Raw genomic sequence first — 14,076 nt, forward strand, 5'->3', positions numbered from 1 at the left:
CAGTTGTGCCACGCTGATCTCAAAACCCCGATCTTTGTGCTGGTTGTGATTTCCCTGATAATACTTTGACTACAAGGAGATACCTTCATATTAATGGCATCCTAATGAATATTGTAGACTGGGTTTGCTAGCCTTTGGGTTCAGAGCAGCTGAAGTGAATCCCATCCTCATCCTCACTTGTGCACCAGTTTGGCTCGCAGAGAGGTTTTTGTGCATTTCAGCACAGTTCATTTCAGAGGAATTTAAACCACAAGCGTTGCTCCAGATGCAGGTCAAACGCAGTCTACCCTCTGAAGCGGGCAGAGGGGTCTGAAAGAATGGCTTTTTGGCCAACTTCGAACCAAGTGTGTGGTGGGGACATGTAGTCCAGGGTACCAAAAATCTGGTCTGAAGTAACATAGAGCGTAGAGTTGCTTCCATCTACTGATCCACTCCTGCTACACCAGATGAGATTGCAAGAAGTCCTCGTCCCGTTGGCTTGTACCTCCGTGCCTGCCTGCTTTCCCCCTGCTTCCAGATATAGGTATTGCCCCTGGGCCAGGGCAGCCTGCCACCGTCCTGCTGCGCTGCAACACGGTGTTACGGGCTGATGCTCCAGGGGATGTAATTCTGGACTCTTGGCTTTCACCTGTCTGGACACAAACCCAATGGCTGCTTCTTGGGATGCCTCAGTGAGAGCTTTTCCCCTCAAAAGCCTCTTGGCTTGAAAACATTTCTGCAGCGCTGGAGCTAGCGAGACATCCCAAATTAGAGCTGGGCAGCAGGGAAACCATGCTGTGTCTTCAACCTGCAGCCCTCAGCTTGAGCCTTCTGCCTTCTCTTCGTGGAAGGCTTTCCTATTGAAGGACAGTAATTTTGTGCAAGAAGTAACTGCTACAAGCAGGGCTGAGATGATGACGGGAGATGCTTCACAAAGCGGCGCAGCGTGGGACCCCTGGGGCACAGGGCTGGCCAACTGCATCATCATTCTTGTTAATGGCTTGAACCCATTGCCCTCAAATGAGGAAGAGTTGGTGCTTAACTAGTGCCACTTAATAGCTCTGAGATTAATGGAGGCAGCACATGATGCTCTGATGCAACCTAAACTGCCGCCTTTAAAATCCACACATTTCCCAAGGGCTTTAGAAAAAAAAAGGGGAAAGTGTTAAATAACTCTAATCAAGATGGTTTTAATACCATCAGCTGAATTCCTCAGTTGTCCTTTAGCTTCAAGAGGGTGGTCTTCAGCTTTAGATTTCGCTAATCCTTTTAACCAAGTTGTTCTGGGCCACGGGTGAGGTGGCTCTGCTGTTTTACCGCACAAATCTGTATGTCGTATCCCAGCATCTCTGCTAATGAACCCAGAGGATGTTTTTTAGGCAAGATAATGACAAAGGTGATGGTTTACTCCAGGGCGGACATCATGACACTCCCGGGCAGAGATCAGGAAGAGGGGAGCGGACGTGTGTGCAGTGGACTTGGTATTTTCCTTGGCTTCAGGTTCACACTGAAGCTGAGTGAATGTGGGTCCCTTCAGGGTAGTTTTAATTGGGGATGGTGCTCTGCTGCTTTGCTGCTGCTTGGAAGTAAATTTGCTCAGTTGTTGCCCAGTTTGGGGTTCTTTGTGGTTTTTCAAGCTCTTCCCAGCTTCAGCTGGAACGAGGAGCAGGGGGACATCTCTGGTCTGTGTTTCAGGTGTCTTTTCTATACCTCAAATTAATATAATGGTTCTGTAGGATGTTGGCTGGGGGTTTGTCTGAAGCTGGGGTGCTTAAGCCGTTCGGTCACTATTGTAATGTGCATTCAGGAAATAAATTACTGCTATTTTAAACGAATCTGTCAAAGCAGCGATGGGTAAAATTGCCGCAGTGGTGTGTGGGCAGGAAGGGGTTACCAGCTGCACCGGGTCACTCCCTGCATAGGAGATGCAGCCGATTCCTGGAGAGCCATTTGCAAGCGCTGCAGTTTCCAGGAACTGGCTGGAGGGATGAGATTAGAGGAAAGAGGGGCTGCTTTTCTTGATGGAGAGCCGTGTCCTATCTGTCCTTCTGTCCCTACCCACCAGCTGCGCTGACAATGATGCTGAATTCCTCCTCCCTCCCCTGATGACTAATGTCTGCATCTGTGAGTAATTAGATAAGGTGAGGGGGAAGACTTGTCCTGCTGCAGGATGCTGAGTGAAAGGCAGCCTTGGTCAGGCAGCCTGGGTCGGTGGGGCTGGGCTCACCCTGGGCAGGGATGCTGCGGGGTCTCGTTAAGAGAGGAAGGAGAGGGGAGAGGCTGTTCGAGAACCGAGGCGTTCGGAGCCGTCCTTTTCAATGAGGAAATTGGATTGCGGCTGCGGAGCCCACTTGTCTATCTGAAGTGGAGCTGAGCTCATTTCTAGGAGCAATTGGACAGAGTTTGTCTGGTTTTAGAGCCCTTCAGTTCCTGGTAATGATGCCTGCAGCTGGGCCGCCTCCTCTCAAGAGCCTGTCTTTTGGGTTTTGTTATACCTGGGGTACTCTGAACTCGACTCACGTTTAACCATTGTTCCCGTGTTGATTCCTCTCTCCCTCGCAGCCTTTCTCAGGACAAAGGATGGGCTGCATGATTCAGGGCAGATAGAACAGCTATGTTCCTGCGCTTCCCCCCTTAAAAACACCGTAATCAGTCCAGATGCAACACCCCCGCTCCAGCATGGCAGCAGGGGAGGCCTAGCACCCACTGTTCGGAGAGGCCGAGCTTCTTTCGGCGCTGTCCCTCCATAGAAATGACTTTCCTGCCTGGCCCTGGCTTCTCCAACTCGTTTGTCATCACACTGAATTAAACCTTTTTGTTGTTCTTCTCACAGGTGTTGGCACAAGGAACTACTACAGGAAGATCGGCTACGAGCTGGAAGGGCCTTACATGGTGAAAAAGCTGGACTGATGCCCTCGGAGGATCTCACCTCGACCAGCTGCTGGGAGGAGAGGAGAGGGGACAAGACTCATCCTGGAAAGAAAGCTCAAGATGACAGACGTAAGCTAAAAACCAAAGCCTGCCAACCGCGAAGGACTTTCTCATGCCAGAACCCACGGGAGCAAATAGGGCATCTCCTCTGGGGAGAGCGGTTCTGAGACCTGCCCGTTGGCCCAGAAGAGGTTGGGGACGATTCTCGTCTTGTTACCTGCGTAAGCCCGCCGCGTCTCCGGGACGGGCTCTGATGCATTGTAATAGAGGACTGAAGCGTAGGTGAACTGAAAGCTCTGAATTTGGGGACCCTATTGAACAGCCTAGTGGGAAAAACATCTATTATTTCTATGATGCTGTCAGCGGGCTTTTAATGTTTCAGCGTTTAAATTGTGCGTGTTATTCTGCAACATGAATTAATTCTTTCTCTGTGCGTATTTATGCTGGGCTTGGCTGCTGTCCGTCTGTCCCAAGCGATTGCCGTTTGATGCTTTTATAGTAGGAGACCATGAGGATTGGAAGCCATTACCTTGCTAGCGGTAGGAACTGAGATTAAAACTTAACTGAATCCCTGCAGGGACACACAGCCGTGGAGTAACTGAGGTTAGAAGGGACCTCTGAGGTCTCTAGTCCAGCCTCACTCAAAGCTGGTCCAGTTAGATCAGGGTGGCGATGCTTGAATATCTCTAAGGATTGAGATATTCAGTGGATTTGGGTGGAGAGTCCACAGTGTATAGGTCCCTGTTCCAATATTTGATCGCCCATATGTTGCAAAAGTTTTTCCTAACATCTGACTGGAGTTCATAGTGTTTCAACTTGTGCCTGTTGCCTCCTGGCCTGTCGCTGTGCACCTCTGGGAAAAGTCTGCTTCTGGTCTCCAAGCTTCTCCTCGCATATTGCATACTCCAGTGCTGTAACCATCCTCGTGGTCTCTATTCCAGCTGGTTGGTCTGTATTTCCAGCACCAGATCTGCCGCTTTCCCAGCCCATAACCCATTGATATGGACACGAGGATGCCGTGTGGCACCACTGTCAGCGGCCTCGGTAAGGTCACGGTGTACAACGTCCAGGTCCTTCCCTTATCCGCACTGCCATCATCTCATCACAGTAGGCAGTCGGGTTGCCCAGACACAATCTGCCCATGGGGGATCCCTCCTGGCTATTCCCAGCTCTCCAACTCTCCGTCCCGTGGCAGAAAAGAGCTTTGGGGAGGGTTTGGTCCCTACCTCTCCCAGCACAGAGGTGAGGCTGACTGCCCTGTAGCTCCTTAGATCCTCCTCCTGGTCCTCCTTGGAGATGGGCGCAATGGTTGCCTTTTCCGGGCATTGGGATTTCTATCAGGAATGATAGAATTAAAGCTTCTTTTTGTAAATGGAGTGAGATGGGATGTGAGAGTGAGCTGTGACCCTGAGTGAAGATCTCAGCACCTTCCTCACCTCTCCCCAGCCCTTTGGTGGGGTGGGGACAGCCCAGGACATGCAGGGCAGGTGGGTGTCCTTTGAAGTCAGTGATTCAGGGTTTTCAAAAGCAGCATGCCTGGTGCTGCCCACTTGACTTAACGAAATCAGAAGGGAGCAGCCGGAGCTCTGACCTCCTCCGCTGCTTTTTCACAGTATGTCAATCAAAAATAGGGTTGAAATCCAGAGTAGCGGCTTGTAGAGATGTTTTGTAGTTGACATTTTGGGTGTTACTTTAATAAATGACTCTGTCAGGAGCCTTCTGGAAACTTCGCCAATGAGCGTTCGGACACATGTGATTAACTCTGAGGAGGAGCGGCTCCAGGAGGAAAGCTCCTGTGGCAGCGGTGCCACGCCACGCATTAAATGCGATTCTGCCACCATGATCTATTGCTGCTCCCTGACGGCGACTCGCAGGGTCAGGGGCCAGAACTGCGCTGACGTCTGCTGACGCACGAGCGGCAAAGGCGGCGCCGAAAATGTGCGTCCTTGCTGGAGAGAACTGAAACACCTGGCAATAAAGTTTTTATTATTGAAGGTAAATGCTGGTGTCCTGTGTTTTAAGGGCTGGGGAGTGAAAACCATAGCCCAGCTTTTTGGTACCTAAACCCTGAGTGTATTTGAGGCTCCTGCCCTGTACAGAGGGTTTGATTTAAACAAGGGAGACGGAGGCTCTTGCTTCTTGATTTGTTGAATGGTTGGTTTTGTTTTTCATTCTCCAAGACACTGGTAAATGGGGCATGTTAAGCTTCTGACACTGTAAAAGCAGAGGAGATGGAAAGAGATGCGTTGAGAGGAGATGCAATTTCTGTGCAGAATCCTTAAAATTTTCCGTAAAATTTGTTGTTCTGGTACCACTGACATAATTATGAATCATTCTGACGCTTTCAGTTCTGACAGCCCAGTTTTTTTCAGGTACCGGCCAGAAAAGCTCACTGCTTCTGTGCGTCTGAAAGCGTGGCCCTCTGGCAAATCTAGGAAATACCAGATAAGTTTGGGGTTTTTTTTGAAGGCCAATGCATTTTGAGTTTACTAGCAGCTTTATCAAGAAATAAAGCAATTGGGGGGGGGGGGGGGCGGGGCTGTGATTTTTCACTTCCCATTTGTGTGTTCTTTCTGGGGTGATTTCATGCTGCACTGGCTCAGCTTCTGCGAAACTCTCTGGGCTTGTCTGCACAGGCTCGGGTTTGTTTTGAAGTGTGATGTATTGATTTGTCCGTTTGATATAAACGCAGCCAAATGAATAGCTGGTTTGTACTTCTCTCCAAGCCATTGCTTCCACCCGGGGACAGGGAGTTCCTCCACCGCATGTTCCTGGCTTGTGTCCTCTCTGCTGCTGCTCTGCGCACCACTGGGGTGTGGGATGGGGGTCAGAGGGTCCCAGGCGGTGGCTCTGCAGCCGGGTCCCCTGCCACTGCACGAGCCACAGGCCTCACTGGGCAGCCTGGGATGGCCCAGGAGATGTGAAGGTTTGAGGAAAGGCCCTGGGGTGGCACCCTGAGCTGCGGCTTCTCACTCTCTGTGCGTTTGCCGGAGTTTAAAATACAGCGGTATGTGTCAGTTGCCAAGGGAGAGCTGGGAAAGGGATGTGTTAGCAGGTGTGTGTGAATTTTCCATGGGTTTTAGTGTGGCTCGTGGGGTCTGCGGTTGCCTGGATGTAAATTCAGTCAAGAACATTTCCTGCGGTGCACTCTGGTGCCTGGGCTGTGGCTGCCAGGAGGGAAGAGCAAAACCATGCTTCCCTTAAAAGGTTTCAGGCTGTCTTGTGTTTGAAGTACACCGGGCACGAACAGTAACAAAGCCACAAAGTATGGTAGGATTTCAGACATCTTTAGCTGCAAAAAAGGGGGAGGTACAAAGGAAACATGAGACCTTACTGGGAGAAAAGTGGCTGTGCAGATCCTTTCCCTGGTGATGCTTGAAGCTTTGTGGCCACCTCTTGAGCTAGGTGCATTAAAAGGGGGAGACCAGGTTTCCAAATAACAAATTGGGGCACCCACAGGGTCCTGATGTGGCTAGAGACACACAGCGAGTTCCCTACCAGTAGCCCTGCCTGTGATGTCACTGTGACAGCACAGATGTACAGACAGCAGCTCTTCGCAAAGAGGATTGTACACGACGGACATGGTCATGTTCTTTGCCAGGCTGGTGCCTACGCTCGGTGTCATTAATGCTGCTTGCAATGAATGACTCACATTTAGGCGAAGTGCAGTCCTGGTGCCATCAGTCTTCTTGGCTGACCTCTTCTGCAATCCTTGCCAGGAAATAAACCAAACATATAGTTGGCCTTTTTTCTTGTGGTTTTTAGACACACACACACAAACACACACACACTTACTTAGAATTTCACACTTCTGGCTGAAGGTGAGCAGAGGCCCTTGCCCTGGGTGTGCAGGGAGGAGGAAGCATTTCTGAACACCAAAAACTTGACTATAAGAGAAACTGTCAGCTACAGTTTAGTTTGGGTCAGGTGTATTGGCTTTTTCCTGGCCAGGCTGCCCATTCACAGGGTCCTGGTAGCCACTCAGCCACGGCAAGAACTTTTCCAGTTGGCTATGACCTGTTTTTTTGCAATACTCTGACAGTTTGGGTTATTATGTTAGGGTTTGGAGTTTCTTCCTCCATGAAAACAGCATCCATTTGAGTACAGGTACATCATTCTTACAGAGCTGTCGTGTAATTAATTGCGAAAGGGAGAGCAGCTTTGAAATCCGGGAGCAGTTGCGCTTCGCTGCAGCCCATGAAATGTGTCTGTCTTGTGCAGCCTTGACTTGACCTCCAGTTTGAGGTCAGCTAAATGCAGACAGTGTTGCTTTCAGTGGTCAAACCTGGCATCTTTTACATGGGACTCAGCAGAAGAGTGGATTGAAGCCTCCTGGATGGAAAACAACAAAAAAACCAAACCGATAACAACAACAAAAAAACACCCATGGTGCTTTGTATTGACAAGCTGCAGCTCCTTCCTCTCCCTTCATGATGGGAATGAGGTCGATTAAGCAGACAAGGGCTTATGCAACCATTCAGGTCATGAACAAAGTCAAGAAAACACAATTTGCCTGCAAAACCCCAGTAGACCAAGGGCTGTGGCTGATCCCACACCTGTGGAAATGAAACCTGGGGCTGAGAAAGCCCCAAATTTCTTTGCTCCATGTTGAAATGGTGCCAAGGGAGGATTCAGGCCACTGCTGTGGAGCAGCTGCTCGTGCTACGTCCTCCCCACTCGGTAACCCATCGCAGCCTCAGTCAGGCAAACGGGTTTTGAGGCTGATGCTTTGAAGCAAGAGAGCACCAGCGAGGGTCAATAAGCAAGCAGGCATGAAGAACACAAGTCATTAATGGAAGCTCCTTTCTCCTTTCATGGGCGAACAGTGGTGAGCAGCATAAAATACTTTGAAGAAGGAGAAGATAAAAGGAGAAGAAAAAGGTCGTGCTCATTTCTGCATTAATTTTAGCCTGTTGCATTTTTCCTGCTCTGACTTTTTGGGAGGCTAAAGCTCTCTGGCTGCCTGCAGTGGGACATGGCCAAAATGTGGCACATGGGTACCAGGTGGTGGGGAGCTCAGGTGCAGCTCGAGTGGTAAGAACCTGCTCAGGGCCATGATTTCATTGCTGTCGTGCTTTCTGACGTGAAAAGAAGCTCTGCCAGCTTCAATATTTCTCTTGCTTTATTTATATGCCTTTTCCTGATTGCTTTAAAATTATCTTCTGCCCCTGCCTTAGTAGTGCTGGAGCCATTAGTAAAGTGCCTGCTGAGCGCACCTCTCTCGCTGTAAGCTCAAGGGCTGCAGAACAGGTTTTTGCTTCCCCACAGCCATGGGAGGAAGCCCATCTTTGCCCAGGAGAGCTGCTGGGAGAAGAACCCTGCTGAGGCTGTGGAACTGCCTCGATCTGCTGCTGCTTGGACCCTGGGGAGCTGTTACCTCCTGCTTTCTGGTGGAGTGCAGCATCAGACCGGCGGTTGGTAGCTACAGGAGGGATCAAAGCTGCTGACCTGGGTCATGCAGTCATCCAGGTGGGCCCACCCAGCACAGGCTCTGCCTGTGAAGAAAGCAAAGTTCAGGTAAAGAGTACCCTGAGCCCATTGCTGAGGCATGCTGTTGCCCCCAGCTTTTGCCCCAGCTGCAAGCAATCTCTAAATTAGGGGTATGGAGACAGGTAGGGACATGAGGAAACAGCCTCAAGTTGCACCAGGGGAGGTTTAGATTAGACATTAGGAAAAACTTTGTCACGGAAAGGGTTGTCAAGCACTGGAACAGGTTGCCCAGGGAAGTGGTGGAGTCACCATCCCTGGAGGTATTTAAAAGATGTGTAGACGTGGTGCTTAGGGACATGGTTTAGTGGTGGACTTGGCAGTACTAAGTTAATGGTTGGACTTGATGATTTTAAAGGTCTTTTCCAACCTAAACAATTCTATGCCTATGTTTTTTAGGCATCTCTGGGCCCCTGTGTCCTCTCCACTTCAGTGCTCAGCCTACGCTTGGAGGACCTGATAGCCCTGCAGCAAAAAAAAAAAAAAAAAACAAAACAAAAACAGATCCGCCACAGCACCTGCACAACCCCCTGTCCCATATTTCCAATAAAAACACACCCATAGATACCTCCAGCTGGTTGCTTTGCCAACCACAGCTGCCTGTTGGTCATCCCAGTATAACATCTGTCCTCACTGCCTGTAGCCTTGCAGGCAGAAGCGGTTCCTGCCCCTTGAAGCTATGCGAGTGAATGCGCAACCCAGATCAGGCAAGATGAACTAGGTAAACACCGTGATTCAACAACCTGTTGAGGCACAAAAAAAAGAAGCTGTAGCTTTGGGATCTGATGTGCCGGTGGCTTTTGGCAGAACGCGGTGCTGAACGACTCTGGACAGGTAGGAGAGCTGGCTCTAGGAGAAGGATGTCTGACCACAGCCTACCAGCAGCAGGGAGCTGGAAATTTTAAGAGCAGCTGGGAGATACTTCAAAAACTTGAGTTGTTCAAGCCTTAGATGGTCAAGGTGAAACATCACCGTTACAGGAGCTGAGCCATAAAACAAGAGGACACCATCACTGAGATAAACATTGTAAAGCAGGGTATGAGTGGCTCAGCTGCTCTGCTGTTATTAATGTTAAGGGCAATTTTTACATCCATTAGCCCTTCTACATTTGAAAGGAGTGAATTTAGCAGAACAGATGCTGCTCAGTTTGGGGAAAATAAAAGAGTATCTGTTTACAGATCCTGTTCGGCACATCCTGCGTCCGGCTGCAAACTCTAAGCCACGGTTAGCTCTGTTGCTTCCCGAGACCCCAGCAGCTCTATTCATTACGAAAAAAAAGTGAACTGGGGGAAAAAAACAAAGATAAATAGAGGAAAGGGGAAAAAAAAAGGCGCATAACCCAGAAATACCAACAACACTGGGCAGCCTCTCCAGTGAGGCTGGGTATTACCAGCAGCACAAGGTGGCAGGGATCTGACCTGCTCTCAAGGATCGATCCCCTTCTGCCAGCTTCGATTTTGTTTTTCTTCTTCACTTGCATCCTTCGTGAGGCAGCAGCAGGGGCTGCCTCCTGCCTTCAGTGCAATAAGCAGTCACGCCAGGGGCTCAGGGAATCTGTAGCGAATCTGTAAGAAAAGGAGAAAATTAAATCAAGAGAAGCAGGAACCAGGAAGGAGCCCGATTTTAAAAAATACAGCAGTCACGATCCGGCTGTGCTCATCAGCCTTGTTTAATAAGAATGAGGAGTCGGAGGTTTGGAAAAACAAAGTCGAGGTAAAACAGCACCGCTCAGACCTGGGGTAAACAGCAGCACAAAATCTTTGAGCTCATTTCAAGTCCTTTTCCAAATGGGAAAGAAGTGGTTTGGCATCGATTTATCGACATTGCTGCCTGCTTCCCCTTTTGTCCCTTCCCCGTCTCAGCCGGCTGGTGCAGGGGTGCGCATGGCTCTGCGGGATTTCATGCCCAAAGTCCCCTGCCAAAGGCCACCAGCCCCTGCACTTTGGTGGTTTTAAACTCTTGCAGCAACACATTTGGCTTTATATTTTTTTTTCTTCCCTCTTTCAGTTTGTTTATAATTGTGGGAAAAAGCCAACTGTAGTGGTTTTAGCATCAATCTTTCCTGTAAGCAAAAGGCTGAGACTCCTGTCACAAACTGACAGCTAAATTCATTCAGCACATGTTTTCAGCAGAAGTTGGTGCTGGTTTAAGGGAAAAGGGTAAAACAAAAAATAAAACTTTGAAGTCAATGTGTACAAATTCCTTTGTAGATGCCTGTTTTCATTGATGCTTCCTCCCAGACTCTGTACAGGTCTAATTTTTGTCCAAATCCAGCTGATACCACGATGAAAATTAAATAAATCTTTGTTCTGGCTATGTCTACCAGCATCATAAGTACCCACTGATGGTTCTTGGCTGCTAGATCTAGATCAAAGCCTTAATATACACCATATAAGCTTTCCCTACACATATTTTCATCCCGGGAAGGACTCAATGCATCACACAGCCCTTTTAGCTCCCTTCCCAGGAAGCCAGTGGTGAAACATAAGCTCAGTACACTGCTCCTGGGACACATCCTCATGTAGGAGCATCCTTAGGAGACCTTTCCCTCTCCTCTGCCACTGGGATTTCAAACTTCTGCATCATTGTGTGTATCAGAGCAGTTCTAGAAATTTATTTCCTGTTAGTATAGTTTCTTTAAGTAAACCTTGATGCCTTTATTTTGCTTGGGAGCCAACTCTCCCAGAAAGTTTTAGGGGAGATGGAGGTAGCAGAGCAACGAAACCAGGGTCCTGATCCTGGCACAGGGCATGTGGGTGTCTATATCACTTGCTCTGGGGCTGGGACCCACATCACGGCTCACCGCAGTTTGCAAGACATCCACAAAGCCACTTACTCAAAAACTTAAACCTCAAAGTTATTGGGGAAGCTGCAAGAAGGCAGGATGGTGGCTTCCACCTTCCCTCTTGCCCGTCTTCCTGGGAAACCTGGCTGCTTCACGCTCCAGGCTGTTCTGCAAAGAGCCCTTCAGATAGGGAGCAAGCACAAGGCTGTGCCAAGCAGGAGCACTTCGAGGAGGTGTGAATAACACCAGTACACTGCACATTGTTTCCATTTAGAAAACAATTTAATCTAAATTCTCTGATCTGCAGCTCTCTGAGAATAAAGAAAAGCTAAGTAAGTTTAAAAGGGAGCAATCCACATCTTCCAACTTCAAAAAGCCTCAGAAAAATCAATTAAGAGCATACAAAGAATCTTAAAAGAACAACGGGGACTGACAGATGGAACCGCACGAGCTCATTACCTTTTCAAATCCTCTCTCTCTCTATGATGTTCCTGCGCAACGTCAGCCATGGCACGTAGGTGTCTTTACATTTCGCCCGCCAGAGTACCTGGATCATGCTTTGCAAACAGAATGCAAATCCAGCGTTAGTGGTTTATGCGCTGCAGAACCAGCCTCCTTTGATGGGGGAGGCAGCAGCTATTTAATGGAACAAAGGAGCAACACGTTCAAAGTTTAGGATGAGAGAGGAACAAGGAATGTGAACTGAGCGCTCCAGTGCTGAAGGTTTTAATTAGGAAATAGTCTGTATCCATCGCTGATGGATTAAGCTGCAGGTTTCCCCATTTTCTTTATTTTGCAAAAAAAATTTCTCTAGATTCAGTCAGTCCACGAGTGATGCCAGTTCACTTCTGCACCTACATAAGTCAATAACTTCGTTCTTACCTCTCCAGCCGTGAAGAAATCACATTCTTCCTCTGAACCCTTTGCAAAGGGAACGTTTCCAGCTGACAACCCAGGATCACCGACGCCACGGCCTGCAGCTTTCACTGAAGCCGGCCACCGCACCTCCGGTCCCTCCTCCTTCCCAAGCCTCGAGAACAGGTCAGCAAATCTGCTTTCCTTATCTCCTCCTGAGCCCCTGCGGAGATGAGACACTTAATCCAACCAGCTCCTGTGTCCCCCCTTGGAGTGATCTACACCTCCAGCCACCCCAGCTGCATGTTGGTTGCCTGCAGATAACTGCTCAGTGGCAGGCGTCCACAGCGCCTTCATTAGTCTTTGTGATTAACAGACCTGTGAATTTATTTAGTTTCAAAAAATGCTTCCCAGCAGCTGTAAGACTACCAGCTATGATGATGTATTTAACAGACATAGAAAAAAAGACCTTCTGCTGTCTGGTGAGATGTGCTGGGATTTATGATTAATGGAGGATTCTGCTAATGAGTGATTTGGAGGCAATGCTTAATTTTAGAGAAAAATAGAATAGTATTGACTGACTCGATCCTGAGTAGGGACAGTAGCAAGTATTTAATTCTCCCCTGGATCAATTCAGCCTCTAGCTATCTTGCATCTCTGTGAGTGATGTTATTTGTCCCATTGCAAAGAATTAACTAGTCTGAAGCATCAGTAATCCAAAGCAATCAATTTAACTGCCTGCCTCGATGGACAACTCCAGCATTTAGAGAGGCTGTTCTAACAAACCGCTCCAATGCACATGAGGCTCATTGCAGGGGAGAGAATAAAAATGGAGAACTTAACTTACACATTTTTCCCCACCAAAGCAGAACAAAGCTTCGCCTTCACTATCTGTTCACTTGAAATACAAGCTGAATCACAGATCCACATTCCTCTCTGTTCTTTTTCCTTCAAGAGGGATTATGACCATAGATTAAAAAAAAGAGTGGTACATCCTTAGTCATCAGTGCCTGAGCTCCGACCTAGGGAAAAATCGTGTCAAAGCCCAGCGAGCCAGGCGCTGAGCGGAGGCACCCGCTTGCAGCCCTGTCACCCCGTGATACACTCAAAAGCACCATTCTCTTCCTAAAAGGTGAAGTCACATAAGCAGCTATTGCTGGCAAATACCTTCCTCCAGTTGCCAGAGCAGCAGTTTTCACCAAGACTCAGCTACTTCACCGCAACAGGAGTGATGGGCAGCAATATTTTGGGTTCAGCACTTTATGGTGAGAAAGGACAGCAGCATCGCCATCTCCCCCAGGAGCTGGAAGTAAAACTGTCCACAAACAAGGCACAACAGAGAGAGCAGCTCAACAACAGTTTAGGAACTCCCTGAACCAAAGGTTGCTTGAAACCACTGTTCAGTAACCACTTGTAGATATATCTTCCACAAAGCAGTGTGATTTAAGCCCTCTGACTCTGCTGCTGTCACCAGGGAGTTTAGCAATTCGGCTACATGCTGCATGAAACCTGCGCACCCCGTGGGCACCCCCTTAGTTCCATAGCACGAGGCGGGAGCTTCCATTCAACAAAGAGGAGTTAATTTTCTCTGTAACATACATAGTTTAACAAACTTCCCATCCCTCATTCCCAAATTGTAGGTCTTTGACAAACTTCTTTGTATTTTTTCTTTTTCTCCACTCAACTATATTATTATTAATGAGCTGCATACAGCTTTTGAAACAGGAGAATACCATGGATTCATGCACTTTTCCATTTTATTCTGTTCCTTTTCTGGCTACAGACATTACATTTACCCTTTAGATCACTTTTTAATATCGAGCTTGTTTTCAGAGAGCTACATGCAGCAGCTCCAGGATTCTCCCCCCCCCGCCCTTCCCTAAGAAATAGTCACTTAAATTAGAGGCTGTCATTGCATATGTTCATTTACCAATCCACTAGGTATCAGACTTACTAACTTGTGGTACCTTAAAAAAAAAAAAGTGTCACATGTGATTCTAAAGAGATGCTCAGTATTACCACACTTTATAATGCATTAG

At 48.3% G+C, this 14,076-nt stretch overlaps 1 protein-coding gene and 1 long non-coding RNA gene across 4 annotated transcripts in view; one reads left to right on the forward strand and one right to left on the reverse strand.

Moving 5' to 3' along the window:
* ELP3 (elongator acetyltransferase complex subunit 3) overlaps positions 1-5,366 on the forward strand; it is an 88,992-nt gene extending 83,626 nt beyond the window's left edge. The window contains exons 15-16 of one of the 3 annotated variants that reach the window (XR_007508382.1): positions 2,813-4,905; positions 5,283-5,366. Coding sequence is in view for 1 of the 3 variants with exons in the window: in XM_049819317.1 (XP_049675274.1) it covers positions 2,813-2,889 (77 nt within the window). In the remaining 2 variants the exon portion in view is untranslated. Of the gene's footprint in view, positions 1-2,812 lie in introns of all 3 variants that reach the window. The other 2 variants (XR_007508383.1, XM_049819317.1) reach the window with 2 other exon arrangements.
* A 66-nt stretch (positions 5,367-5,432) lies between these two features.
* Positions 5,433-12,180, reverse strand: LOC126046644 (uncharacterized). The gene is made up of 4 exons (XR_007508387.1): positions 12,065-12,180; positions 11,642-11,739; positions 9,816-9,962; positions 5,433-7,242 (listed from the first exon to the last, which is right to left on the reverse strand). It is a non-coding gene; the product is annotated as an uncharacterized LOC126046644 (long non-coding RNA).
* Between the last annotated feature and the right edge of the window lie 1,896 nt (positions 12,181-14,076).

Source organism: Accipiter gentilis, chromosome 16, assembly GCF_929443795.1.
Source record: "Accipiter gentilis chromosome 16, bAccGen1.1, whole genome shotgun sequence".
Classification (NCBI taxonomy): Eukaryota; Metazoa; Chordata; class Aves; order Accipitriformes; family Accipitridae; genus Astur; species Astur gentilis.